This window comes from Melospiza melodia, chromosome 11 (genome assembly GCF_035770615.1).
Source record: "Melospiza melodia melodia isolate bMelMel2 chromosome 11, bMelMel2.pri, whole genome shotgun sequence".
Taxonomy (NCBI): Eukaryota; Metazoa; Chordata; class Aves; order Passeriformes; family Passerellidae; genus Melospiza; species Melospiza melodia.
In genome coordinates, this window is record NC_086204.1 from 7873223 (window position 1) to 7899320 (window position 26098).

The window sequence follows — 26098 nt, forward strand, 5'->3', positions numbered from 1 at the left end:
TCTGTGATCAGCTGAGTGGCATAGGATAAACCTCCCCACCCCACAGCACACGTCAGCAAAGCAGAAATATGTGAAAGCAATTTCACAGTGAGTGGCAAATGTGTACAAGCTGAATGAAAAGTATTTAATGGTAAAATGAGTAACTTCCAGTCACTGTGAGCCTCCAGTGTGTCAGCAAAATCCATATTCATTGCAACTCATCAGCTCCATACAAAACATATGAGGCCCAATAAGGGATGGCACCTTTCCCATGGCCAGTCAGCTGGATTAATGTTATAAAAACACCAAAAAAGGAAGGAAGTACTTTAGAAAGTCACATCTGGGTATGATGTGAAATTATTGTTCAGGGGCAGGAGAATTCAGATATCTGTTCCATACTGCCTTACATTGCTGTGCTGAGGATCTGCAGACTGGTGTGCTTGCCTGATTTAGGAAGTTGTTTCAATGCCTGGACAATATTTACTGAAGTGATGTGTATTTTAGTGCCTGCTTGTGTAGGTTTATCGTTCATCTTGGAATGAAACATACAATAGCAATTTGCAATATTCCTGGGAAGAGTGGGACAATATGGCCCTGAAGACTGGGCCATAAATCACAGAATCACAGAAGGATGGAATGGGATGGGTTGGAAGGGACCTTAAAATCATCTCATTCCACCCCCTGCCATGGGCAGGGACACACCTTCCACTAGCCCAGGGTGCTCCAAGCCGTGTCCAATCTGGCCTTGGACACTGCCAGGGATCCAGGGGCAGCCACAGCTGCTCTGGGCATCTGTGCTACCACCTTTATCACAGAGTCATCAAGGCTGGAAGAGTCCTATAAACTCATGGAGTTCAAACATCACCTCAGCACTGTCGCTGTCACCCCTAAACCACCGCATACATCACCCAGCGCCAGACCCCGCTGCCTCCTGGACGCCTCCAGGAGAGGCATTTTGGTCCTGGTTTAACCGAGCTTTTACTGCGGCACGGTCTTTAACGTGGCCTCTGGAGAAACTCCGGGGACAAACTCCGGACAGAAACTCCGGACAGAAACTGCAGCCGTGTCTCGGTGGGGATGTGGATTTTGCGGTGACAGCGGGGCAGAGCGGAGTGAGGGCACAACGAGCGGCCGGGGACGAGCGTGCCTGAGCCCAGAGCCACCGTGGGGCACCGCGCGGCACTGCGGGTCCCTGTTGGTCCCCATTCGGTCTGTTCTGTGCCGTGCCGTGCCGTGCCGTGCCGGGCGGGGCGGGGCGGGCCGGGCCGGGGGCGGCGCCTGCGGAGGAAGCGGCGGGAGCGGTCCGGGCTCGGGGGGAGCGGTCCGGGCTCGGGGGGACCGCGGTGCTGCCGCAGCTCCGCACCCAGCCATGGGCGCCTCTGCCTCCGCGCCGCTGGACGACAGCAAGTGCGCCTACATCCGAGGTACGGGCTGGGGCAGCAGGCCGGGTATCCCGGCCGGGGGACCGCCGGGAGCGCTCCGGGTGTCCCCGGGATCGGGAAAGCCTCTGGAAGCGTCCCGGCACCCCGAGAATCGGGAAAGCTGCCGGGAGCGCTCCGGGTATCCCCGGGGATCGGGGAAAGCCTCCGGGAGCCCCGCGCATCCCGGGCAGCGCTGGCAGCCGGCGGGACAGCGCGGGTTGAGCCCATTCTCGGCGTCCCATGGAGTTCGGAGCAGTTTGTTAAAGGCGATGCTGTAGGAGTTTCCACTGCGGGAGTTAGTTCTAAGTAGAGGGTGAAACTTGAGAGAGCGTGGAGCGCCGCGGCTGAGCCTGCCCGTGTGACAGAGCCCGGCTCTCCAGACCCGGCAGATTCTGGGCTTTGCCAGGGTGAGCCCAACCAGCGCCATATGGGCTGATGCTTTGCCAAGCCCGCTGGAGGCAGTGGCAACGCTGCTGGGTGGGTACCGAGGGAAAAAAGGTGGGTACCTTGTAAGGGCAATTCTTTATCCATTAAAATGTTAGAAGAGAGAGCAAACAAAAAAATAGGCTTTAAGTTATGTATATTGCTGTTAAACTATGAAGGAAAAGTGTAATTCTGGGGTTTGGGGTGTTTTTTTGTTACTTGAGTGGTTTGGTATGAACCCAGCTGACTCTTACCTGTGCTGCTTATCGCTCAGCCAGCAGGTAGAGTATTTGCAAAGCAAATTTTAAGGCTGAAGATTTACAAGTGGGGTAAAAGTTTGCATGAGAAAAGAAAGCCCAGTTCTAGCACTTGATGTGTGATGCATGCAGAGCCTGCAAGAGCCCTCTCTTGGAGATGAACCTCCGTGCTGAGGATTTGGGCTGGAGAGACTCCTGGGTGATGCCCACAGCCCAGCCTGTCCTTGGGTTTCTTTGCTTTGGGACGTTTGTGTGGTGCAGAGAGAGTGCAAACATTGAGCTGCTGCTCTCTTAGGACTCCTTTGAAATCACAGTGAGTCTTTCAAGAGATTCCCATATTGGGAAGGATATTCAGTTAGTAAATGGCTTTTACCCAAACAGCAGTCAGCGGAGCTACCGGCCTCACACGCTGAGATTTTTCAAACGAGCCCTCCTATCAGTACTGTCAGTTCTTCCTGCCCCATTGAGGGTGGCTTCAAGTCCCATCAGAGCCATGAGGGTGCAGTCCCCTGGATTTCTATTTTTCTTTACATTCATCCCCACGCTGCAGCCAAAATTGCATTTTCACAGTTCAGCATTCAATTTGCCTGCTGCTCACAGGGTGGGTACCTTGGTCATGCTGAGAGCTCTGCAGCACTCCAGACACAGTTCTTGTTTGCCCATCACATCTTTGCACAGGCAAGAGCCAGAGGGAAGTCACTGTGGAAGAAGGATTTAAATCTGTGCTCATCCCCTGGCTCACATCTGCTCTTGGTGCTGTGAGGATCCCCCACTCAAAGCTCCTGGCTGGAAAAATAATTAATGAGGCACTTTGTACAGAGGCTGCCTGTGAATCAGCACTTCCAAGGAGGAAAAAGAATTGTGAAGAGCATCTTAAATGGGAACAGAGTGAGACTGAGCCAGCTCACCAAACCTACTGCTGATATTAGGCTGGAGTCTGTGAGAGTCAGGCCTGGCTGTCTGTCCTACACACCTGGCTGTGATTTATTTGCAGAGGAGCTCTGTGGTGAAGGAGAACCATGTGCAAGGACTGAGTCTGTAGCTTCAATAAGCTGTATGTTTTTCAGCTGGCTTCATGAAGTTTGGGTGGGTTTTTCTAGTGGGATGGCAGCTTTTGGAGTTCTTTTCCTCCACAGGTGATGCAGGGGTGACCTCAGTAAAAAGGAAAGGGAGAGACTTGGTTGTTATCAGCAGAGTTTTCAGTCCATAGGTGCTGGATTGGGACAGCACTGGTGAGGGAGGGAGATGAGGAGACAGCAAGCCAAAGGAGCCAGCAACACTCCCCAAACTTAGTGCATTTTGGGATGCTCCCTCATGCTGGCCCAAATAGCAGTAGCCTCAAGACAGGAAATCCTGAGTATTACTTCAAGTGAGACCTTGGTGTAGTTCATAGTTGTTTTCATGATGGTGTAATTTAATTTCTTGTTGCTGTAATGATAATTTAATTTGTCTGGAATTAAATGGATTGTAGTTTACTCAGGCATCATTTAAGCTAAAGCTTAAATGTAATTAATGGAAATGAGGGGCTGAGCATTAAAGGCAAGGGATGTCCTGTGCAGGGCAGGAGTTGGACTTGATGATTCTTGTGGGTCTGTTCCACAAGTCCATGTCACAGCTTCTGCATCAACACAGCTACAGTTCTACAGGTTTTCTGACTTCTGTCAGTCTGCTCACGTTGATGTGGGATGAGAGGAGAACCAAATGAGGACAGGAATTACGTGAGATGTAACATTCTGTTGGGAACATGCAAACCCAGTCAGCCAGGTGCCTGTGTAACCCCTCAGGAGCCTGCCCTCAGCACAGGCACCCCCAGGTAGAGCCTGGGAGCTGCTTTGCTCCCTGTGCTTTCCCTGGTGAATGGGGTGAGCCTTGTCAGACCAGCTGGAGAAACGAATCCCAGAGAAAAGCAGGAAGGCATCCCACGCAGAGTCTCAGTTACTGAATGCAAAGCCTGGGATTTCCACCTAAAACTGCTTCCAGCTTCCATCTCTTAGGGAAAATGGGGTAGGACTGAACACACACAGCTGTGTGTTGTTGTACATGGGACAATACTTAGGCAATATCGTGACCTGAAAGGCAGCAAATGTAATTATTGACCTGGTAATGTGCATGCCCTGCCTCAAACAATGCCTAAGGAGAGAACAGACAATGCCAGTGGGTGATTTTCCAGGCAGCCTTCACAGGGAATTTGAGGCTGTGTTTGAAGCTGCAAGGGCAGGGATCTTCCTTGTGAAGTTTGAATCAACTGCCCAAACACTTAGTTGGGGATGAAAATGCTTTGCAAAGCAATTTTTGCACTCAGAAAATCTCTGTATGTGTTTATATCTTGTGAAGTTACAGTTTGCAAGCCGTTGCAACATCTTTTGTCTGTCAAGTAGAAATGAACAAAAATTGGTTACTGTTGGGGGATGAACTCATGAATAAAATCTCAGGAATTGATATTCCTTACTCCTACCTGAAGGAAATGAATGAAATACTGGAAAAATGAGTCAGCAGGGACTCCTGTGAGCAGTGGGGACAGTTTGTGTCCTCTAGGAGAAGGTGTGTGGAGATATTTAGGGGGAAGTGGGAGAAAGCCAGACCACATGCACTGCAGCATTACTAGTCTGGAAACCTTAGCAGTTTAAAGGTGTTTTTATGTTCTGTGCAGCACAGGTCTGTTTTTCTAACCAGAGCTATGGAAAAATACATTTTTCCACCTATTTAAATCCATAGGATATTTTACATACACACACACTGTAAGCAGTAAAATTATTTAAAGCCCTCCAAAATGAAAATTTTATAGTAATTCCTCTAGGTTTTGGACTGAGGCCTTGAAAAAGATGACTTGTGGCAGAGATAATCCTGCTTTGTGAGATTTTGGTGGGACTACATGGGGATTATTCAGGATGTGAGTAAAACAGAGCTTAAAACATGGCAGTAATAATTAGGGGACTGGGAATTGGTCATGTGAAAAGATTTTATTAAAAAAATTCATGCTCTCAGTTTGCTGAGGCATGGGCTAACCTTGTGATGGGAGTTGTTTGTTGGGTGCATTGTCTAATGATGCTTGAGCAGTGCTACACCCAGGAGGGAGCGGCCCAGGGCGGTGCTGGGGAGTGCTGGGCTCGGGTTGCAGTCATGAGATTCAGGAATCAGCTCTCAGTGCCTGCTGAAGCAGCCCAGTGCTGTGTCCTGAGAGCTTCCACTGAGAGGGTGTGCCAGAGGGATCATCACTGCTGGGGGAAAGGTGTTGTTTAGTGACCCTGCTGGCAGACAGGCAGCAATCAAGGATGAGGATCCTACAGCTGGCACAGATGGAAATGCCCCCAAAGTCTTGGTGATTTTCCATTTCTGCAATCCCAGCAGCAGAAGTAGTAGGTGACCAAGCTCTGCTCTGCCATGAGTTGTGTGTCAGGACAATTTTTTTTCAATTTGCAGAAGTGGAAAGATTTCAAGCACCTAATACCAATTTCAACAGGTGCATCTCCAAAACAGCTCAGCATATGAAAAAAAAATTTAACTTCTCTGAAGGTTGCTTTTTCATAAAGATAGTTGGTATGCTTGACCATATCCTGGCTACCCATTTCTTTAAACAGACATCTGTCCAGAGGATGAGGCTTTGTAGTCATTTGCTTTGGATTTGTTTGTTTAAATGCAGATTCTTCCTTCCCTTCTCTTCCATCTCTTTCCTCCCCCAGGCAGGTGGGACAGTGAATATTTGATTATTTGACCTGTGGCACCCAGGATTCACCCTGTGGATTTCCTCATTGTTTAGGAAGCTTTTCCAGGCAGACCTTTGTTGTTCTTTTGAGGTGACAGTGAAAGCTATTACTGAATGTCTGTAAGAAACTTCTTTCTAGCCATTTGTTTTACTTAGAAATTTCAGTGTGCTGGTAATTTAGTTGGGATTTTGCACAATGATCACACACTGTAGATGTGATCCTACAAGATGCAGCATACTTGAAAAAGCAGAGACTCCTGTTCTGTCCCACTTTAGAGGCTGAAGAGGAGCCTGCTTTACCCTTCACTTGAAAGAGAAGATAGGAAATGGTTGTCAGCTTTCCAGGAAACCTGTTGAATAAATTCCAGTGGTGGTACAGAGATGAGTCCCATCAGCTCAGAGGGACAGAACCCTGACACAGCTCTGGAGTGAAAGCCTCAGCCAGGGTGCACAGAGCTGGCAGGAGGAGGGCTGCAGGATGGAGGAATGACTTGGAATTAATTGTGGAAAAGCTGGCCTTTTTTTGGACAGGCACTCAGGCTGGATGTTGGATTTTCTGCTTTAAACTGTCCCTTATCCTTCTGGTTTTAATTTGGTGTGTGACTGCAAGTACAGCAGGGTTCTGCACAAGTCTTGCTGCACTCCCTGCCTTTGCTTTCAGCCTGTTCCAAGCTGGGTTGTTCTGTGTTACAGAAATTCTCTCTTCCATTTTCTGTAGGTGAGCATGGCTGGGACATTGTACAGAGCAGGAGTGCCCATCCCTGGAAGGGGATGGAATGAGATGGGCTTTAGGATCATTCCAACCAAATTCTACAAGTGGGGTCTCTCTGGATTTAACAGCATCTTAGAGGCTGCTTTTCCTTTTCACCTGGTGAGGTTTATGTTAAAAACTGATTGGATTTGCCTGCAACTCCCAAAGTCTAAGGAAGAGGCAGAATAATATTTTCATTCAGAAGCTTGTATTAAATCCAGAATTCATGGTAGTACCATCTAATCCAATCCAAATAGGGATAAATACCCACGGAAGGAAGAAGTGAGGTAAATAAAGCACACAGGAAATTCAGATTTCAATAAGCATGTAAGATTCTATTATATGCACCTTGCAAAGTTTCCAAGTTCTTGAAGACTGTAAAAAATGAGTGTTTTAAAGGAAAATCCTTCTGGCTTTCCTTGTTTTCTGAGAAGTTTTAGTGCTCAGAGAGATTGTTGCTTTTGGAGCCAGTAGCAGATTTTCATCCCATAGTTTTAATAAATGTGCTAGGAAGGAGAGGAAGCTTCTCTTTGGGTTTTATGGCCTTTAATTCAAGGGGCCAAGTGCTTTTTCTTACTTTTGACTGAATGCAAGCAAAAGGCATCCAGGGATGTGATTGGTGGAAAAGGTTTTTGCCACCCACATGGGCAGAATTTACTGTCCTTGGTAACTTTCAGGTTCAGCTCTGGGAGACTAAGGAAGGATATAACAGGTGTATAATGGACAATTTGAGCATTTCTGTTGCTCAAATTGTCCATTATTAACTTCTCTCAAAAGCTCCACGAGCAATTTGGAAGTTTCCAACCATGTTATCTTGCAACAGGCACGGTCAAAATTTCCCTAATCAAAGCAGGTGAAATCTTTCAGTTTCCTTCATTGGTCAGTAGAAGTATTGCCTGTGATCACACCCCATTTGCCTTCTCTGTGTGGCTTGAGGTTCCCCTAATCCCAGGAATCCCAGTTGCCCATTTGTGTCCCAGAGCTGCATTAGGCTCTGTGCCTGTTCAGCAGGATCATCTCAAGGCCCTGCACCACAGCAACCCACATACAGGAACTACCCTTGAAGATGATGTGCAGCATCACTGGGTCTGGAAGAGGAAAGGGGGCTTTTCTCTGGTCTTTTTTTGGGTAGTGTGAGGGGAGGGAAACCACAGGGTTGTAGGGGAAGGCATGTGGTATTTCTCATGCTTTTCTTGTCACTGTAGAAGAAACTAGGTACAATGCTGAATTAGGCACAGGGGTCAGTGGAAAGAATATCTCAATAGAAAAAGTGAGAAACAGGCTCATCCTTGCCCCGAATCTGTAATTGAGAGACACACTGTAGGTGTGCTGTGCCTTTGTACTTGATGTTTTCCACAATCTTGAATACTGGAAGTTCTTAAATTAGTGCAGCTTGGCCACAAATTTTAAGACACACTTTGCATCTGATAGACATTTTATTGGTATGAAAGGGAGAAAAAGCAAGCTCTGAGATGATGAAAGCAGCTTTGTTGGTGGTGCCTTTGGGCAGTGGCAGCTGCAGAGCCAGTGTCTAGGTGGGGAAGGGTGATATTCATAAAGTGCTTTTAAAGTACAGCTTTCTCCTTTGCATGGAACAACCATGCTGTTCTCTTCACACGTGGAGAACAATTAAAAGTTGTTTCTAGTTTTTGATCATACTTGCAAGCCTTTGACTTGCTTTTGCAGTTAAAGGACAGTAATGAAACAAGGCCAACTCTTACATCAAAGCAGGATTAAAGCTTGTGCAAATGGCTCAAACTTCTGTGAAGAAAGGGTTCTCCTGCCTGGGTCTCCTAAAAACTTTGTCCTGTGTCTTTCTAGTAGTCTTATATATATATATAAAAATAAGTTTGCTGCTGATTCTGCACTGAAGCTTATTTTGGTGTGGATAACTTGAGATTTTAGTGACTTTGTTTCTCTGAATATTTAATTAAGTGTTATATCTTGAATTCACAAGCCTTTAATTTTCATGCTTTTGTGGTATTTGTTAATAGGTCTGACCAAGTAGTTGCTGTTACACTTTGGCTAGCACTGAAGCTTTAAGACAAAATATTTAGGTCATTGTAGCACTACCAAAGTTGTTATGTAGTTATTGCATCTTTTTTATTGCACGTTTTTTAAAGCCAGGGAGTTGTCTTAGCTGCAGTGCAGGAAGCAGAAAACAAAAGCAAGGCTGACTCTTGGGCTTTTCTGAATACATGAGTAAGAGGTTAAAAGCAGTACGCTTTGCTAAAGTATGTGGATAGTTTTTGTATTGTTGAAATTCTTTTAGGAAACAAGTGAGATCAGGAGTAGAGCAGTTATTTTCTAAGTAAATATTTAAAGCCAAAACTGGTGATTCGAGTGACCTTTTGGGTGTTGTTTGTGATGAGATTGGTTCTAAGCCTGTAGCTGTGCCATGCCCTGCGCCCTGTGGTTCCTGAGGAGTGGGCAGTGCCAGGGGTGACAGCCAGGCTGTTGTGTGACACCATCACTGCTGTTGTGCACTCCTGGCTGGGAGCCCGCCAGCCCAGGGTCTCCCAGGTGGTTTTTGGGGTGTAACTGGGGGAGACACCCCTATAACCATTGGGGAGAGATGGGTGCTGCTGCAGGTGCCTGGTCATGCTCAGAGGGACCTGGGCTGTGCCTCCCTTGGTGTAGGACACCTTGAGGCAAGCTGCTCCAGGGCTGTCACAGCAGCAGCCACTCCACTCCTTGGTGGAAAAGAGCAGCAGGGTTTTGGCTTGCTGGCCACTTTCTGTACCGTGCCAGGAGCAAGCCATGATCTGTCCTCCAGAAGGAATTCTGCTGTGGAGCTTTTGGCAAAGTGAATGTGTCAGCTGATCTCCAGGCTGGGCTTTTTACACATCACTGCTGAAGGACATGTGAAGCATCCTCCTGTTAGTGGTTTGTGCTGAGAAAAGCTGCCCACAGCAGTGCCTGGCAGGCTGTGGGCTCTCCCCAACACCTCAGCACCGGTGATGCCTTTTCAAACCACAGAGAGCTTGTAAGGAGATCTTTGATAATGCTGTAAGACAGTCTTGTTCATAGCTCCCCAAAATGCTGGTGTTTTATCAGGTTCATTCTTTGTTCATAGCTCCCCAAAATGCTGGTGTTCTTCCAGGTTCATTCCATGTTGTTCATAACTCCCCAAAATGCTGGTGTTTATCCAGGTTCATTCCTTGTTCATAGCTCCCCAAAATGCTGGTGTTTATCCAGGTTCATTCCATGTTCATAGCTCCCCAAAATGCTGGTGTTTATCCAGGTTCATTCCATGTTCATAGCTCCCCAAAATGCTGGTGTTTATCCAGGTTCATTCCATGTTCATAGCTCCCCAGAATGCTGGTGTTTTTCCAGGTTCATTCCATGGGAAGAGACCTTAAAGCTCATTCAGTTCCACTCCCTGCCACGGGCAGGGACACCTTCCACTGTCCCAGGGTGCTCCAAGCCCTGTCCAGCCTGGTCTTGGACACTGCCAGGGATCCAGGGGCAGCCACAGCTTCTCTGGGCACCCTGTGCCAGGGCCTGCCCACCCTTACAAGGAAGAATTTCTTCCAAATATCCCATCTATCTCTGCTCTCTGGCAGTTTAAAATCACTCCTCCTTGTTCTGTCACTATCTGCCCTATCCTTCATTTTTTATAAGCCCCCATAAGTTCTGAAAGGCTTCAACAAGGTCTTCCTGAAGCCTTTTCTTCTCCAGGCTGAACAATCCCAGCTCCCAGCCTGTCACTAAATGCCTTCACATCCAACCTTAGATTTAGAAAGAAATACCTACAGCTTCTGTATGTAATAAATCCATCTAGGGTTTCCCCTGGAGGTTTATGTTCCCTGTGAAGGGATCTGCAGGTTTTGCAGGGCTCAGAGGCCACTCTGGCCATGCATACCAGATCCCTGCTGCTTTCCTGGGATAGCCCATTCACTACTGATTTTTGGTTTGTTGTGCTTGGGACCTCAGCTAAAAAAATTACCCTCACGTGCTGTATCTGGAAATTTTCTGCCTGCCAAGGAGGTACATGGGTGTTGCTGCTTCAAATTTCCAGAAGATGCCAGCTCCATCCCACTCAGTATCCATCTCACTCAGCCCCTCTCATGTCCTGTCTCAGGAAGGCATTTCTAAAGCTCTACGTGGTATTTCCCTTCCTCTGCATGAAACCACAGTTGCTGTTTGTGCTGTGATTCTCTGCAGGGCATTGTTGTGAAGTTGGAGACACCGCTCTTGGAGCAGGATTTGGGATGTTAAATACCTTGGGTGAACACTCCAAAGACCAGCTTGCTTTTACTGAGCGTGATTGAGAGGATCTTTATGTATTTTCACTTGATATTCCAATATTGCAGTGGTCACACAAGAGGAAAGGCAAGTTTTCATCATCCCCAGGCAAAGATTTAATGGTTGGGTCTGTGCAAAAGAAAGGACAAAAAGGCTTTTTTGTTTTTTAAGGTTATTCTGTAAAGTAACATCACTGTAATTTAGTCTGCCAGACACTTTCCAGTGTTTGCAGTTGCAGATGAGGCTTTGCCAGCCTTCAGCTGTCTGGACTGAAGTTTCCATGCTGAGCATCTGCCTGAAATAGCCATTTTGAGAAAACTGCAGCTAAAATGGATGAGATTTTTTTTTTAATTTGGGTTTTTTGGTTGATTGGTTGGTTTTGGTTTGTTTGTTTTTGGGGGTTTTTGGGGAGGTTTTGGGATTTTTTTTGTGAATTAAGCTAAAGAAACCATGCTTTCCTCTTCTTTTGAGCAGATCAGGCATGGTCTGCAGGCAAGGGAAGGGTTTGGGGGCCATAGAGGTAGAATGAGGGAAACTGGAGGAGAGTGGGAAAGGTTTCCAGCCACTGCCCATGTTTTCCTGCTGGACTAAACCCTGCTGTTTCCATCTTTGTCCTTGGTGCAGGCCAGAAAAAGCTGCCACAGCAGCTCCCAGCAGCTGTTCACAGCTATGGGCAAAGCCAACACAGCTTTTGTACCTCGCAGTATTAAGTGAGAGTGGAAAAGCTCCATGGATCTGAAGCCCTGAACTCATTGCTGATGCTTGAAGGAGCCCAGGGTGCAAAGGCTTATTTTTGGTGTGGTTTTTCTACTGCCTCATTCAGTAGGAAACCCCAGATTCATTGCTTGTTTTTTTTTTTTCTTTCCTTCTGGGATTTCCTGTGCACTTGCCAAGCTGCAAAGTGCTGGGCAGCCTTTGCTTAGCTGATCTTGGTCCTGTTTGATTTCATGCCCGCGGAGTTATGGCTGTTAATTTGGGTCTGGGCAAACCTGGTGCCTAATTTTTTTGGGGAACTGACCATTTTGATGCTCTTCCCAAGTTTCCAGCCAGGTTCTTGCTGTGCTCAGGCACTCAGCACTTCTGTATATCAGGAAAAGAAGGTGGCAGGAGCCATGTGTGAGCTTTTCCTGTAAGTGTCATGTGGTTTTGTCCAGATTTACATTCTGCAGTAGAAACAGATCTGCTTCTCTGGAGTGGTGTTTATCTGCTTTTAGATACAAATCAAGTTCCTGCTATTTCCAGCTCACTGTGCCACAAACTTTCAGAGCTCTGCAATGAATGGGACAGGTACATATGAGGTAGAAGTTGGTTTTTTTTTTAGGTGTGATTGTAAAGGAAAGTAGCTTTAATTACTGCTGCTTGTGCTCCATGTGTCTGGGCATGGCACTCAGTGCTCTGGGCTGGTGACACGGTGGGCATCAGGCACAGGTTGGACTCCATGGTCTGGGAGGGTTTTCCAACCTGAATGATTCTAGTATTCTGTGTTTCCATCATGTCCTACCAAACCCAAGGGAAACAATGGGGAGAAAGAATGCCCAGAAAAAACTGAGGCTGTCTTTGGTGTGACACACACCTGAGAGCTGCAACAAAAGAAGCTCCTGGGGGAGACTTAGGAGCCTGGGCTTGGTGTGTTCATGGTGATTCCTTAGGAGCTGTGGCCACGTAGTGGTGACATCAGAAACTGAGGCAGCACTGGGTTTGTTCAAGGAGGAAGCTGAGTTCTGAGTGAATGAAGGAGGAAGGCCCCATCCGAACTGAGCACCAGCTTCCCTTACAACTGGAAAAAACACAAAGCAGCTCATCACATCCCATACGAGAATGGGGGTGACTAAAGCTGGTACCACACTGGGAGACAGAGGAGTTACCAGAGTAAACAAATGTCCCACACCACTGAGTGTAAAATACTACATGGTAATTTTGAGTAAGAGCTTGTGGTTTGTTAGTTACTCATCTCTTGCTACACGGCCTTTTCTTTGCGTGCCTTGAATGTGCAGGCAGCAGGAAGTGTGGTCAACTGAAAAGTTGCTCTTTCTGTAGCGCTTGGCATTGGCAGGTGTTACTTTTGTGGCAATAAACCAAATTCGTGCTTCCCTCGGGGGTGCTCCTAAAGCTGGATCTCCCAGGGCGTTGGGGCTGAGCACTGGAGGGAAGCACTGGCTGGGTTTGATTGTTACCGTCTGCAGAAGAGCTGCTTTAAATAAAAGCCAGCCTCTCTGACAGCTGAGTGTCTGGGGTTCTGCTGGTGAGGGGCTGCCCCAAAACCCGGGCTGACTGTGAGTGGCAATTGCACAGGGCTGAGCTTCTGTGGCTGTTGAGTTTGGTGCCTTGGCTGAACCAGTGCCAGGGCTGTGAGTGTGCACAGCCTTGGGAGGATGTGAGAGCTGCATTTCAGATGGGGCCCATCTCTCTGTTCAGAGGTTTAGCTCTGCTTGGATGATGAGAATGGAGACATCTGTAAAAAGTAACAGGCCCCCCCTTCCTTCCAGAATAAGGCTATGAGCTTTCCAGCTGTTGGCTAAGACAGGTTTTCCTGTTGAAATAGCTTTTGTCTGAAGTAAGTCTAAAACAATATGGTTACAGTAACTGAAAATATTTCTTTGTCAATTCTCGTTGTAAATCCAAAGTGTTTTGATTCATTGCTACTTCTTGTAGCAGCTGTTTGATTCAGAAAACCTTACGGAATCTTCCAGTGAAGTGCCTGCTGCTGGTAAAATGCAGTTTTGCTTATTTTGTGTGTTTTCTTTACCATATTGTGTGCGACTAATTTTCTTTTATCTTCACAGTCTCACAACTCCAGAAAACACTTTTGCTTTCCTTCAGAAGTCCTATCATCCTGAATAATGCAAAGACAAGCCCCATAACGTTCATTCATGTGGTGCTTGTTTGCAACCACAATAAAATGGATTGTGCCATATATTTGTCAGTTGATGCCAGCCTATATTCATAAAATATGCTTGGGATCTTTTTGTAGTTCTGCAGAGTTTAAAGATGAGCTTATTAGGCATCTCTCTGATATGTAATTATTCTGGGTTGAATAATGTTAATCAGAATATATGCAATTTATATACGGTAGGTAAGAAAAGAAGAGCATATGTTTAAAAAATTAGTTTGCCAGAGCAGATTTGCAATAAAAGTGGATCTAATCCCCTTAAGAGATTTCTATTTTCTTTTTAATGCCTTTAAAAAAAAAATTATGTTTGCTGGCTCAGGAAAGTTTTACTTCTGTATGGTGGGTGTCTTGACTACATTTCTGTATTTTATTTCAATTTCAAGACATGCTGTTTTACAAATCAGAGGAACCCTCAGATATCAGGAGTTTAAAAAGCATGTCAGGGTATCTGCTCAGTCTGGAAGCCAGGGCTGCATGATCTCCTCTGACTTGGTTGGTCTTGCTCTGTACTAGTAATTTTTGAATGAGATAAGACCTGATGCTTTCATGTTTCTCTCAGCAGCTTCTTCTTAAGCACACTAAGCAGATATTTTTAATACATCCAAACAAAAATTGTAATTTTTAGAACTCCAGCTGGCATTTAGAGCTTCAGCTTGGCTTCAGAGGCCCTGAGCATCCACCTGGCAACCGGTGGTTGGTACCAGCTGTTCTGGAAACTGGGGGAGTTGCCTCACACCAGGGGCAGCAAAAGTAACTTTGAGAAAAACGCCTTTGAACTTTCAGTGTCTGTGTCTTCTTAGTGCCAGGGGTGCTTCTAAAGGGGAAGTAATTACAACAGGAGGACCTGACCTCATTTCTTGTTCAGAAGGGGTTGTAAGAAGAGTGTCACCTCCCGAACAATGGATTTATGGCTGTTGGCTAAGGCACGTGTCCCTCAGAGGGAACAGAATTGGAAACCAGCATGTTAAATCTGTGTTTTGTTGTCCTGACCTCAGCATTTCTGAGACTGGCAAAGAAAAGGTCCTGACTCCATTTAAGCCCAAACCTGAATATACTTTTCCAGAATTCTTGTTCTGTTACACTTTTCCCTGCTCTTTTTCCTTAATCAAGAGCCTGCCTGTTTGTGTGAGGCTGCTAGGTTTATGCAAAAGCTGTGGTGAAACGGTTGGCTCAGGGATGCTTGAAAGGGCAAATAGCAGAGAAACAGTGTCTCAGGGCAGCAAAAAGTTCTGCTGCTGCAGGAGTAGCATCTCATTGGCAGGGGTGATTGATTGTATAGTAAAGGTCTTTGGGAGTAGTAATAAGGGGGGGGGAAAGTCTCTGAAAGGTTGTTGTGGATTTTGGAGCTATTCAGGGTGTTTTGAAGCCACACTGGATGCTGTTAAGTAAGAAGATATTCCATAGAAATTCAGGGCTCATCTCTCACCTCATCAGGCTGATGAAGTCCCATCAGCCCAAATGAAGATAGAAAATGGGTTTTTGTGGTTTTCCCTGAATTTGTTTCTCAGAAAGCCACAGGCTTGCCTCTAAGGCACCCCTGAAGAATGCAAACATGGCTTGAAATGTAGCTCTAGTGAGGAAATGCAGGCAGCTTTTGGAGGAATTCAGGTTTGGATGAGACTCAGAATGTGCATTGTTAGACAGGGGCTAAATACGTTTAAAGTCACATTGCTAATGATTACTTCTGCATTCACAAAGTGAAAATGTGATCTGATATACATAAATTTGCCAAGTAAAACCCTTATGGCACAGCTCTTGCATACTGCATTCTTAGGGCTGCTCTTTTCTTGGTGCCATAAATTTTGCAAAACACAGAACGATGAAGAATTTAAGTTTTGATACAGACAAGTGAAACATGCTCTTCTCCAGAAAGAGAGAATGTATCAGCATCCACAGTGGCAGGAGCTCAGATTGGATTGATGGGGAGAACTTCATAGAGACCTTTGGTGGAGGAGCTGAGACTTAGAAAACTGGAGCTGCATAACCAGTCATACAAAGGTGTGAGAGATGAAAGCAAACTGTTAAATGCACTGGCTGAAGCATGGATATAAACCAGGCCTTGAACACCTTCTGGGTGGTTGTGTGTAGCCACGGGTCCTGGTGTGCAGGCAGCAGGGTTTGGTGTGTCTGTCCATGGAGGGTCTCCATGAAGGCCTCCAGAGGCACAGGGTCACTGTGAACAGCCGGAGAGCTCTCACCAACCCATTTCCCAATAAATGCTCAGGAACAAATTTCCTGTCCTTAATAACAACCTGCCTTTCTGAGCCCAGACCTCGCACGGCCCCACTGTACAAACACAGCACAGGGAGAAGGTGGTTTGGATTTGGTTTTGTCCTTTCAAGTCCTGTTGTCAGAAGCCCTTTTGAACGTGAAAGATAAATGGAGAGGAAATGAGGCAGCTTATCTCCCTTTTTTTTTTTTTTTTTTTTTCTCAAGAAGGAAGGAGCATTGAAACATTGGGGTGGAAGAGCCAAGGAGCCTCAAGCACAGGCTTAGTGAGAGGGCCTATGGCTCAGTGGAGCTTCTTCCTGGGAAGGCCTCTTAGAAATGGAGAAAACAAACACCAGTGGTAACTATTGTCCTCCCAGCGATGCTTTCATGAGTGTTTGAGGATCTGAAAGTGGTCTAGGAGGAGGAAGAAGAATAATGCCCAGCACTTGGCATGCCAGGTGGCTGGAGGGAACCCCTCTGAGCTGATTTCTCTGATTAAAAGGGGGATTTGGTGAAACCAGCCCCGTGGAGGAAATAAGGCAACTGGGACCTGCAGAGCTGTGTGTCACCACCTTCCTGTCACAGCAAGTGACACTGTGGCTGTGCCTGTCTGTCTGGGAGTGCAGTCAGACACTCTGTTGGACTCTGGCCTGTCTCTGAGTTATGGTTAAAAATAGCAGCCTGAAAAAGAAAATAAATACTTTTGAACAGTGTGCCGGAACAGAGAGGCCTTAAACCCCCACGTCTGCACAGGAGAGACTGTGAGAGGAGTGTTCCTTTGTGTGTGTCCTCTGTGGCATTCACAACAAATCCTTTCTGAACACAGTTCTTTGGTTTCCCTTTTCCCTTAAATCCCCCTGACCTGTGCCCTTGTCACCTGGGAGTGTTTCTGCCTCTGGTGATATGGGCTGTAGGAGCAGCAAACTGGGGACTATAAAGGTGATTCTTCATCTTTGATACTGCTGCAGAAAGTTAGAGGTTGTTTGGATTTTTACTTGACCTCTTTTCAGTATAAAATTTCAGGAATTATTCCTGATTTGGTAGCAGAAGGTGTATTTTTATTAGTGAGGTCCCAGCTTTAATTCAGAAGGAATCAAAGGCATGAATTCTGCCAAGTAAGGAATGATTATTGAAGTTTATTGGGTCATTTTAGCCAGAGAAAAACCCCAAAATATTTGGATCACTTTATTTTATTCTTTTACAGTGCTTTGGAAATACTGAGATCTTGATTATACCCTTGTTCAACTTTGAATGGGAGAAAACAGGGGAAAGGAGGCCACTGGCAGGTCTCTCATGTTGAGAACCCCCAGGCAGCCAGACAGCCATCTCCCATCTTCTGTTTGTCCTTTCCCATTCATTTTGTTTTCATTTGCCTCATTTTCTCTGCTTCTTCCCTTGAATTGTCCCTGGACCAGACTTAGTAGGGGCTTTTGGAGTGGTTTCATTGGTTTCACAAGGGAAGAGGCAAATTCTGTTCTTTTTGCACCCATTTCACAGCTGGAAGAGAGCAAAAGGCTGTGACCCATCCTGAAGTGGGACTTTGGGGCAGCCACAGCTGCTATGGGAGAGTCAGAGCAAAGTGTGAGACAGAGAACCAGACCAAGACTGAGGAGTGACAGGAGATGTGGTCAAGGTCTCCCTTTCCAGCAACCTCAGTACATCTTGCTCCCTTTGTGCCACCCTTTCTTGAAGGAGATCAGGGGCTGATGCTCTGGTGCCACTTCTGCACTAATTTGAATTTTAAAGCTGATCTGTTGCATCACAGAGCTGCAGTTTCCCTTCCCCATCTGTAATAAGCACAGAAAAAACTGTCTTACACAGGGTTGGGTGAGCAGCTCCATGTAATAATTATACACTTGTCTTCTAAACTGCCTTAATTGATGCTTTTTAGCAGTCCTGTGAAAAAACCTTTCCCACAGGATGAGGCGCCAGTGCTTCCTCCTGTCTCTTGTGCAGAGAATCTGCACAAGTCTCTTGTGCGGAAAACCGTGTGGATTTCCTGAGGGACATTACCATCCATGGAAGGGTAGGGAAGGGTTTGTTTGTGAAAGGGGAGACCTTCAGTTGCAGGAGTACAGACCCTTTTAATGCCTGGCAGTATTCCTTGCAAAGGAATGAATGCAATCCTCTTTTTAAATCAGTTTATCTCTGAAGATTTAGCAAACATTTTCAGAAAAATAACATAATAGCTCTAAACATGAGGACAGACTACCAGCAAGGAGAGTTTGTCTAGTTTGTCTTAGCTAAGGCTTAGAAGGATTGACCACAGTGTAGTAGAACATTTTTGTCTCGTAGGTTGTGTCAGCCTTGAACAATTCCTTGAACAATTCCAACGCTGTAGCATCTACATGGCCAACAAAGCCCATGTGAGGTCAGAAAGGGATCCCCATTGTATCACCCTGCTGTGTAACAACAAAATATATAACAGATCAAAGAGGTTTTATAAGCTTTGTAACAACAAAATACATGACACATTAAAGAGATTTTATAAGCTTCACTCGAACTTCTAAGTTTTATAAAGTAAGTTCTCCCATCCTCTGCCCAATGTTTTGCTCTAACAAGTTACATTTTCCTGCAGTCATATTCCATTATTATAACCTGAAACTATTGAGAGCCTGAACAAATGACTAAATATGCACTGCAAAGGAAAAATGTTTCCATTTTTATTGTTCAAGCTGAATGTAAAGTGGGAAGTCAGGTAAAAAAATTTTTAAAATTCTTTGTAATGTGAATTGCAATTTACATGCTCCTCTTCTTGTATTATAAAGTTTTATTAGAAGCTTAATTTTGTATGCATACATATATGTATGGATGGATTTGTGTCCTTTTGAAAAGAGGAGGAAGAGGAATAAAACCAATTATTGATTTTCAGGAGAAGTTGGCTCTTTGTCCCCCTCAAAATGCCCTTTCACAGTTTCTGCCCTGCAGAGGACCAAGGCAAGGAGATGTTGGCACAAGCAAAGCAAGCCAGGTGAAACTGGGAAATGGCCCCAGCTGGCACAACTGTGACATGGGTATGGCCTTGGGCTTCAAAACTCTGAATGGTGCTTGTTTGGGTTAAATCTGTATATTCACCCAGGTGTTCTTGTGGGGTTCAGAGTGGCAAGAAGGGGCTCTGAGGTTGAAATTATTTCCTGTGGTAAAATCAAGTTGTGTGGTTGTGTTGGGACATCATTAAAGTAAATGTCCTTGCTTTGAGATCTCTGTTTAGTTTAGAGATTAGTCTTTGTTTTACCCTTCTTGCACATAGACTTAGCTGAAAATCCTTTGGAAATCATGGTATTTACTCATTTTCAGTGTATACAGCAGCCAAAAGTTAAGCAAATGCCTTAGAATTGATGAAGAAAATGATAATAAAAGAGGCTCTGGTGTTATCATTATTCTCATTTTGCTACTCTGTTTTGTGCAGTTTGTGTTTTTGTTGAAGAGAAATAGAATAAAATCCTGCCATGGAATAATGGCCTTCTGGTACAGTGCTTAAAAAGTGACTACTTTGTGGGAAATACAGTACTCTGAGGAGTCCATCTGGGCTGATGGTGACAGGAGTTGGAATGGTGAGGGAATAAAGGGAATTTAGGTAAAGGAATCTCAGCATAAATGAAGCTCCTCATGGAAAGATGTGTGTGTACTCATAGCTTTGGCCAAGGTCATGTACTCCCTGGAGTGATTTTGTGATAGAGCCATGTAGAGTGGTACAATTTGGCAAAGTAATTAAGAAAAAAGAAATTAGTAAAAATATCTCCCAGATTTGTATGAGCATATGCCAAGCATGAAAATATTTTGAAGGTGTGTGTGTGTCTGTATAAATTATTTATATATTTTTAATATATATTTATAATATATATAAATATATAAATAGATAAAAATATATATATTCAGAAAAAAGCTTCAACTAATGTAATGAAGGTGGTTATTTCTGTTATCTATGTCTCTGTGTGTTTTTGTCATTTTGTCTAGTGGATGGCTGGGCAGTGAGGTAACTGTCACCCGAAAGGGAGGGCAGGGGGAATACATCATCCTGATTTAAAGGGTGATGCAGCATTGGCTTACATTTTTGGAATGCTGTTTAAATGTTCCCAAGAAACATTTTTGTGTGACCTCCAGTGATGTGTAACGTGGTGCTGAGATCTGGATTGGAGAAAGCTGCTCAAGGCATGCCTGGTGTCTGTGTCCCCAGGAGTGGCTCAACTTGTGGCTCAGGAATTGTAAAAAAACCCAAAACTTGAAAATCATTGACCTTCACCAAATTTATTTATCACAGATGATAGTTTAGTTTCATGTGACCCACCAGGAATTAGATTGGGTTCATTTGGTTATTAAATCCCAACTCCTTCTGGTGCTGTGAAAGAAGCTTATATATAAAGTCTTGTCAGACCTTATTCTAGTTGAATCTGACCGTGAGTAATTGTTTCTAGACAGGGTTGCTGCTTCTCACCCCATTACCAAGAAAGGTTGGATTTTAGCAGCCTTTGAGATAAGCTTATCTGACACTGTTAATCAAACCCTTGGCTTGTTTCAGCTGATCAACCACAAGCACTGGCCCTTGTGTAAATCATGATTATTTGGAATTTTTAGCCTGACAGAAGTGCAAAGGCAATTTGTGAAATCTTCCTTCTCCCATAAATAAGGCTTGGGCAGTGGGAGTGGGGGAATGAGCTGCAGGAATGAGTCTCTGAGTTGGACCCAAGAGCCACTCTGTTTGTGCAGGATCTGTTCTGTTTGTTCTTCATTTTCAATAATCATTCATCATTCAGGATTAACTTAAACCAGCAAGCTCCATAGTTAGATCACAAGCTTCTCTTCACAAAACAAGCATTTTTTATAGAGTGCATGAGGTCTCACTGAGCTCAATCTACTCCCTCTGAATGTGAGATGCTCCTGAAGCTGCCTGGGAACAACATAAGGATGGAAACCTTTGGAAATCTATGGGATAATTGAACATCTCAGTACAAAATACAGCCTTGTGTAGCAGAGCACTTGAGGAAGAGCAAAGTATAGGGGCCAAATTGTAGAAAGGGAGATCTGCAAGGTTGGAATGGACCCTGTTACTTTTGCCACTTCTTTTGTCAGGGATCATGTCTAGGTGACCTTACAAACGTGTTTGTTTGGCTTGCTGTGAAACAAAAGCTTTGCTTCTGATGGAGCACAAATGTCACACCCACTGGTCTCAGCTGCAAAACTTGTGAAAAAATCTGTTTTTTTCACAAGACAGCATCAGTTTTTTCCTATAGAGAAGATGGACTAAACACCTGAGGAGTGCTATATGCTGAGATGTGAGGAGAGACTGATCTGAGGTGTGATGGGTGTTACCCACTGCTCTGCACTGACTTTTGGGTGACTAACGGGGATTTTGCCAGCATGGCAAACAGGTGATTTGAGGGTGTGTGCACACCACTGGAGTCACAGAATTGTAAGGTTTTATTGAGAGCACTCTCTATTAATATAAACCAAGGCTGGGATAAATAATTGGCTTCAGTATTTTACCATGTGCGAACCACATGTTCCTGCATGGGAAAGAGGGGTGACTGCACCAACCAGAGCTGCTGGGTTTGGCTGAGTGCAAACAAAGCTGTGAGAGGTGATCCAGCCAGATCAGAACCTTTGTGTCTGCCATCCCTTTTTTGTCCTAACAGGTATTAAGTCATGACTCAGATTAATTGAAATGCTATTTCTACAAATAAAGATCAAAACGAGCTGTGCTTTCAACAACAATGAGAGTAGTTTGCATTGCCTTCCTAGATGAAGTCTGGGAGCACTTGACCTTAAACACTTCCTGGGTGGTATTGTAAATACTGCACAAGGAAGAAGAGTGTAGGGAAGAGGGAATCACTTGTAAATCCCACTCCTTGTAAAAGGAAAGAGGGAATCACTTGCAATCCCTCTGTTCTATACCCCAGAGCACTGGAAGGTGGTGGGCACTGTCAGGATGTGCCAAACAGAATCACTTTCACAGGTGTTCTGGCTACCAGATGCATTTAACAACTGATAATGATGTCTGCAGTGAAGGGTGATCTGAGGAAAAGCAGTTTTTATGGGGAGTTTCTGCTTCCTTCTCTTCCTCTTGAGCATCCAGACCATGTTAGAGGTGCCAGTACTGACATCCAGCTTTCGGGGCTTACATAGAGCATCTGCAGTTTCAGACATTTACCTCAATCAGAGTTGTGCTTTTCTTGGACTTGGGATGAAGTTGGCCCAGGAGCTGAACACTGGAATTATTTTGTTAGCTCATTTTGCTGCTACCATGATGGGCTGTGAGAATAAGACTTTGTGGATGGATGGATGGATGGATGGATGGATGGATGGATGGATGGATGGATGGATGGACGGACAGTAGTAATTTTAAAGCTCAATTTGCATTTAGGCATACAGTACATCTAGATTAACTGGTTTCTAGTTTACAATTGAAAAGTTTGCCCCCATTTGTGGGCTCCATCCTGGCTTGTGGAGCACTGTGTGGATATGATCAGCTGAGCATTTTAGATTGTTTTCTGACAGCTTTGCTCATGGTCTGGTGGAGGAAATAAGACAAAGTGATTTGTTCCTGTTCTGTCTCACTGCTTTACTTGTTTGAAGTGCTGGGTGTACTGACATTAGGCACACACAGTGCCTATTTCTTTTAGGCTTTATTTTGTCCAGGATTTGTTTTAATGCAACAAATAATTTACTTCCTTTACTTTTATGTCCTCTGGGGCTTATATGGTGTAAGAACATACATCAGCCCCCAGACCTCCAAAGAGATTAATATCACTGGTCGTGGTATATTTGGAAAACCCTTTCCAAAAGGTGCTGAGTGCAGGCAATTGTGCTGTGAAGGGGGATTGTGAACATTTTCCTGCTCTTGGAAGGGTGCCCTTACTGCCAAACACCAATATTTGAGTGAAATAGCTTTTATGGCAAGTCCTTCCCTCTTTCCATTCTTCACTTCCAAATGGCTGAAGTTCTGGAAGTGTGAGCAATTACTCTCTTGTATGACAGCCAAGAAGTTATTGTTTTCTGACCTTTTTTCCTGAGCTTTCCTGACCTGCACCTGGACTGGCCACGTGGCAACGTTGTTGAGAGCAGGGAGATGTGGCAGGGCGAGCTGGATAGGCTGCAATGGGAGCCAGACCAGCAGGAATCCATTCCTGGGAGAACTTGCTGAAGAGTGCCCTTGTTTGGAAAAGCTGAATGTCAGTTATTTCAATAAGAGCAGTGAAACTGCCACTATAAAATTGGGTATTCGAGGCCATTCTGTGGGCTTGGAGTTACATACAAGTGTCCAACATGGGTGCACAATTAAGAAGGTCAAAGGCAGGGGGAAAGCATGGAAAAAAGATCTGGGAATGATTGCTGATTTCCAGGGGAGCAACAGGAAGATGTTTCTTGTTTCTCAGTGTAGTGACATTTGTTTTAATTCTTAAAAGAGATATCATAGCTCATGCTAAAGTTTGTGGTCATGTGCAGGGGCAGTTGTTCAGAGCAGGAGGTGCATCATGAAGTATTAGCAAAGTTTATTCTGGAGCAGGGTCTAAACCCTCAACAAAGGAGGAATTCCATGTTAATTTGATGAAAATCCTCCCACCTCCATCACAGTTGTCTTTTCCTGTTGGTAATTTTGGTCCATGGAATCACAGAATATCCCAAGTTGGAAGGAACCCACAGGGATCAGTCATGATCCATCTCTCCAGCACAGGAGCAGGAGGTTGCATGCAGGCTCCTCCTGGAGCAGATCAGACTCCTCATTCTCCCAGGATAAACATCCCAGCTGCTGGGCTCCAAGTCCCATTTATATGGGCTGGAGCTGTGCCACTGCCAGACCAGCCAAGTGGGAGCATTGGCTGTGCTCCATATAAACAGCTCTGACGAAGCCAGCCACACTAAATTTGGAAAAGAATTAGGGGAACTCATTTTTCAACTGCCCTGGAGTATTTTATCTCCAGTTGCCCCATGTTATCTTTTCATGGGAAGCGTTTCTGTTACTCAGGACTGTTTCCATCATGTTTATTTTCAGATAGCATATTTTTATTTTCTGTACACCAAAAGTTTAAATATCCATTGAGGTACAATGGATCAAGGGTCTGTCTGCTTCTCTTCCCACCTTCAGGTAGGAAATTCCTGTTCAGCTGAGCCCTGCAAGGCCAGGCCCTCAAATGGTGCCACTCACAATCTCCTTAAATAAACTTTTCTTCTAATTTTAAGAGGGAGGAGTATTTTTAATGCAGAAGTCCTTTGCAGCAAGTAGTGTGAAGATGGGAAGAAGTAACCAGAAACATTTGCCTCTTGATTCTTGTTTTGGTTTGTCATAAATATAGTCTGCACATAAAAATTACATCATCAATGTCCCATTTCTGATGTGTATGTTGTGAACTGCAGAGTTTCTTTCTCTTCAGTCACTGTGCTTTAAGCTGATCTAAGCAGTACTGACAGTGAAGAATGACACTTCTGAGGCCATTTAGCCTTAATTGAGAGACTTTGCCAAAATTACAGGTATTTCCTGTGATTGTTGCAGCTTTCTTCCCAACACCAGAATTTTTTTCTTTGTCCCACTTCCTCTACAAACTTTTACTGCAGGATGCAGGCAGTAGCCAAGTGAGGTGCAGTGTCCCAGAGCCCTCTCTAACAAATTAGAGGATGATGTGAGCTGGAAAAGAAAAAGCCACAGTGCAAAACAGGGGCAAACCCTGAGCAGGAAACTCTGCTGGGGCCAACAACATCCTACTGCTGGCTGGGCCCAGGAGGGAAAAAATGCTCTAAGGAAGGTTTTGGGAAACTTTGTCCTTATTTGGAGAATAAGTCTATGCCTCTGCCCAAAGCAGGCTAGTTTTTATGGGGCTGAGATATTCTGCTTTAGCAGCACCATATCCTGCTATTATACCCAAGCATATCCTATAATCAGTATGTCTCTAAAAATCCATCTTAAAGCTGAAGATTTGGAGTCCAGATTGTCACAGGGTGCTGTCCCACAGTAACTCTCTGAAAGGCTTACCTGAGTGGTGAACTGACTCTGCTTCTGACATCCCTCCAGCTGAGTGGGGTGGCTGTGCCAGTGCTGAGCCGGCTCCTCTGTGTGCCCGGAGAGGGCTCCAGGGTGTCAGGTCTGTCTCCCAGGGCTGGTGTGGGATTGGAGTGGACAGCAGTGGGGCAAGAGGGGTTTTCAGTTCAGTGGAAGGCAGCAATCACATTGGTGCTTACAAAGGAGAGGGCTGCAGCTCTCCCCTCTGAGCCGGTGACACAGGAGAGGCTGGAATGAAAGGTGGTGTCATGGAACAGCAGTGTTGGCATTGCCCCTGAGCATGGGGGTGCATCTTATTCTGCACCACACTGCAAATTCACCTGCAGAAGGAGAGGAGCTAGAATGTAGGTTTGTCTTCTCATGCACATCTGTGTTAGGAAATTAGGGAATTATTCATAGAATCCCACAATGGTTTGGGTTGGGAGGGATCTTCAAACTCATCCAGTCCCACGCCCTGCAATGGGCAGTGACACCTTCCACTAAACCAGATTGCTCCTTGCCCCTGGCCTTGAACACTTCCATGAATTCCATTTCAGGAATACTGTGTGCCAGTCCTGGTCTAGGAGTCTATCTAAAGGCATTAATAAGTCTTAGTTTGATAATTACCTTTTTTTCCTCAAACAGAAAATATTATGTTTTTTCCCTACCGAGCAGAACAAAATGAAATACTAAAAGCATCAAAATTGCTGGAGATGTGAAATTGCATTTCTTTGTTGTATGCTCAGTAAAAGCCCTTTGGCATGGAGCTCTCTAATACCAAGAAGAAAGGGATCTCTCCAGGATCCAGGGTGTTTGGGATGCTCTCTAGATCATAGGCTAGGTTCTGGTTTTTGCATTGCTACAAACTCTTTCAGTCACACAAATGCACATGCCTTTAATTTTAGCTTCACTTCCCTGTCTGCAAAGCACCATTATTTCAGTGGTAGGGTTAATGAGTTAATTGCTTGTAAATAGTTTTAAGATTCTCAGAAGTGAGACCTCAGTGTGTTTATTGCTGTTGCTGTTACCCATGAGATCTTGATCACAGTGAGACAATACCAGATTAGTGTTTATTGCAGCATGACTAAGGATATGTTTACATTAAAACAAAGATGAGTCTGTAGTGCCCAAGCCTAGAAAAATCTTTTGTAGCGCTTTGAGTCATCTTTAAAATCTCAGTAAGTGATAAAATTGGCTCCTATGGCTGAACATTAGCCAGTATCACTGGTTGTCTTTGAAAACCC

General features: G+C 44.9%; 1 protein-coding gene across 2 annotated transcripts in view; it reads left to right on the forward strand.

The window, feature by feature from the left end:
- Positions 1-1306: 1306 nt before the first annotated feature.
- The window catches only part of NIBAN1 (niban apoptosis regulator 1), a 54312-nt gene continuing 29520 nt past the window's right edge, over positions 1307-26098 (forward strand). For both annotated transcript variants that reach the window (XM_063165455.1, XM_063165456.1), the window contains exon 1: positions 1307-1403. In XM_063165455.1, the coding sequence (XP_063021525.1) occupies positions 1349-1403 (55 nt within the window). In that variant the 5' untranslated portion in view covers positions 1307-1348. The remainder of the gene's footprint in view (positions 1404-26098) is intronic.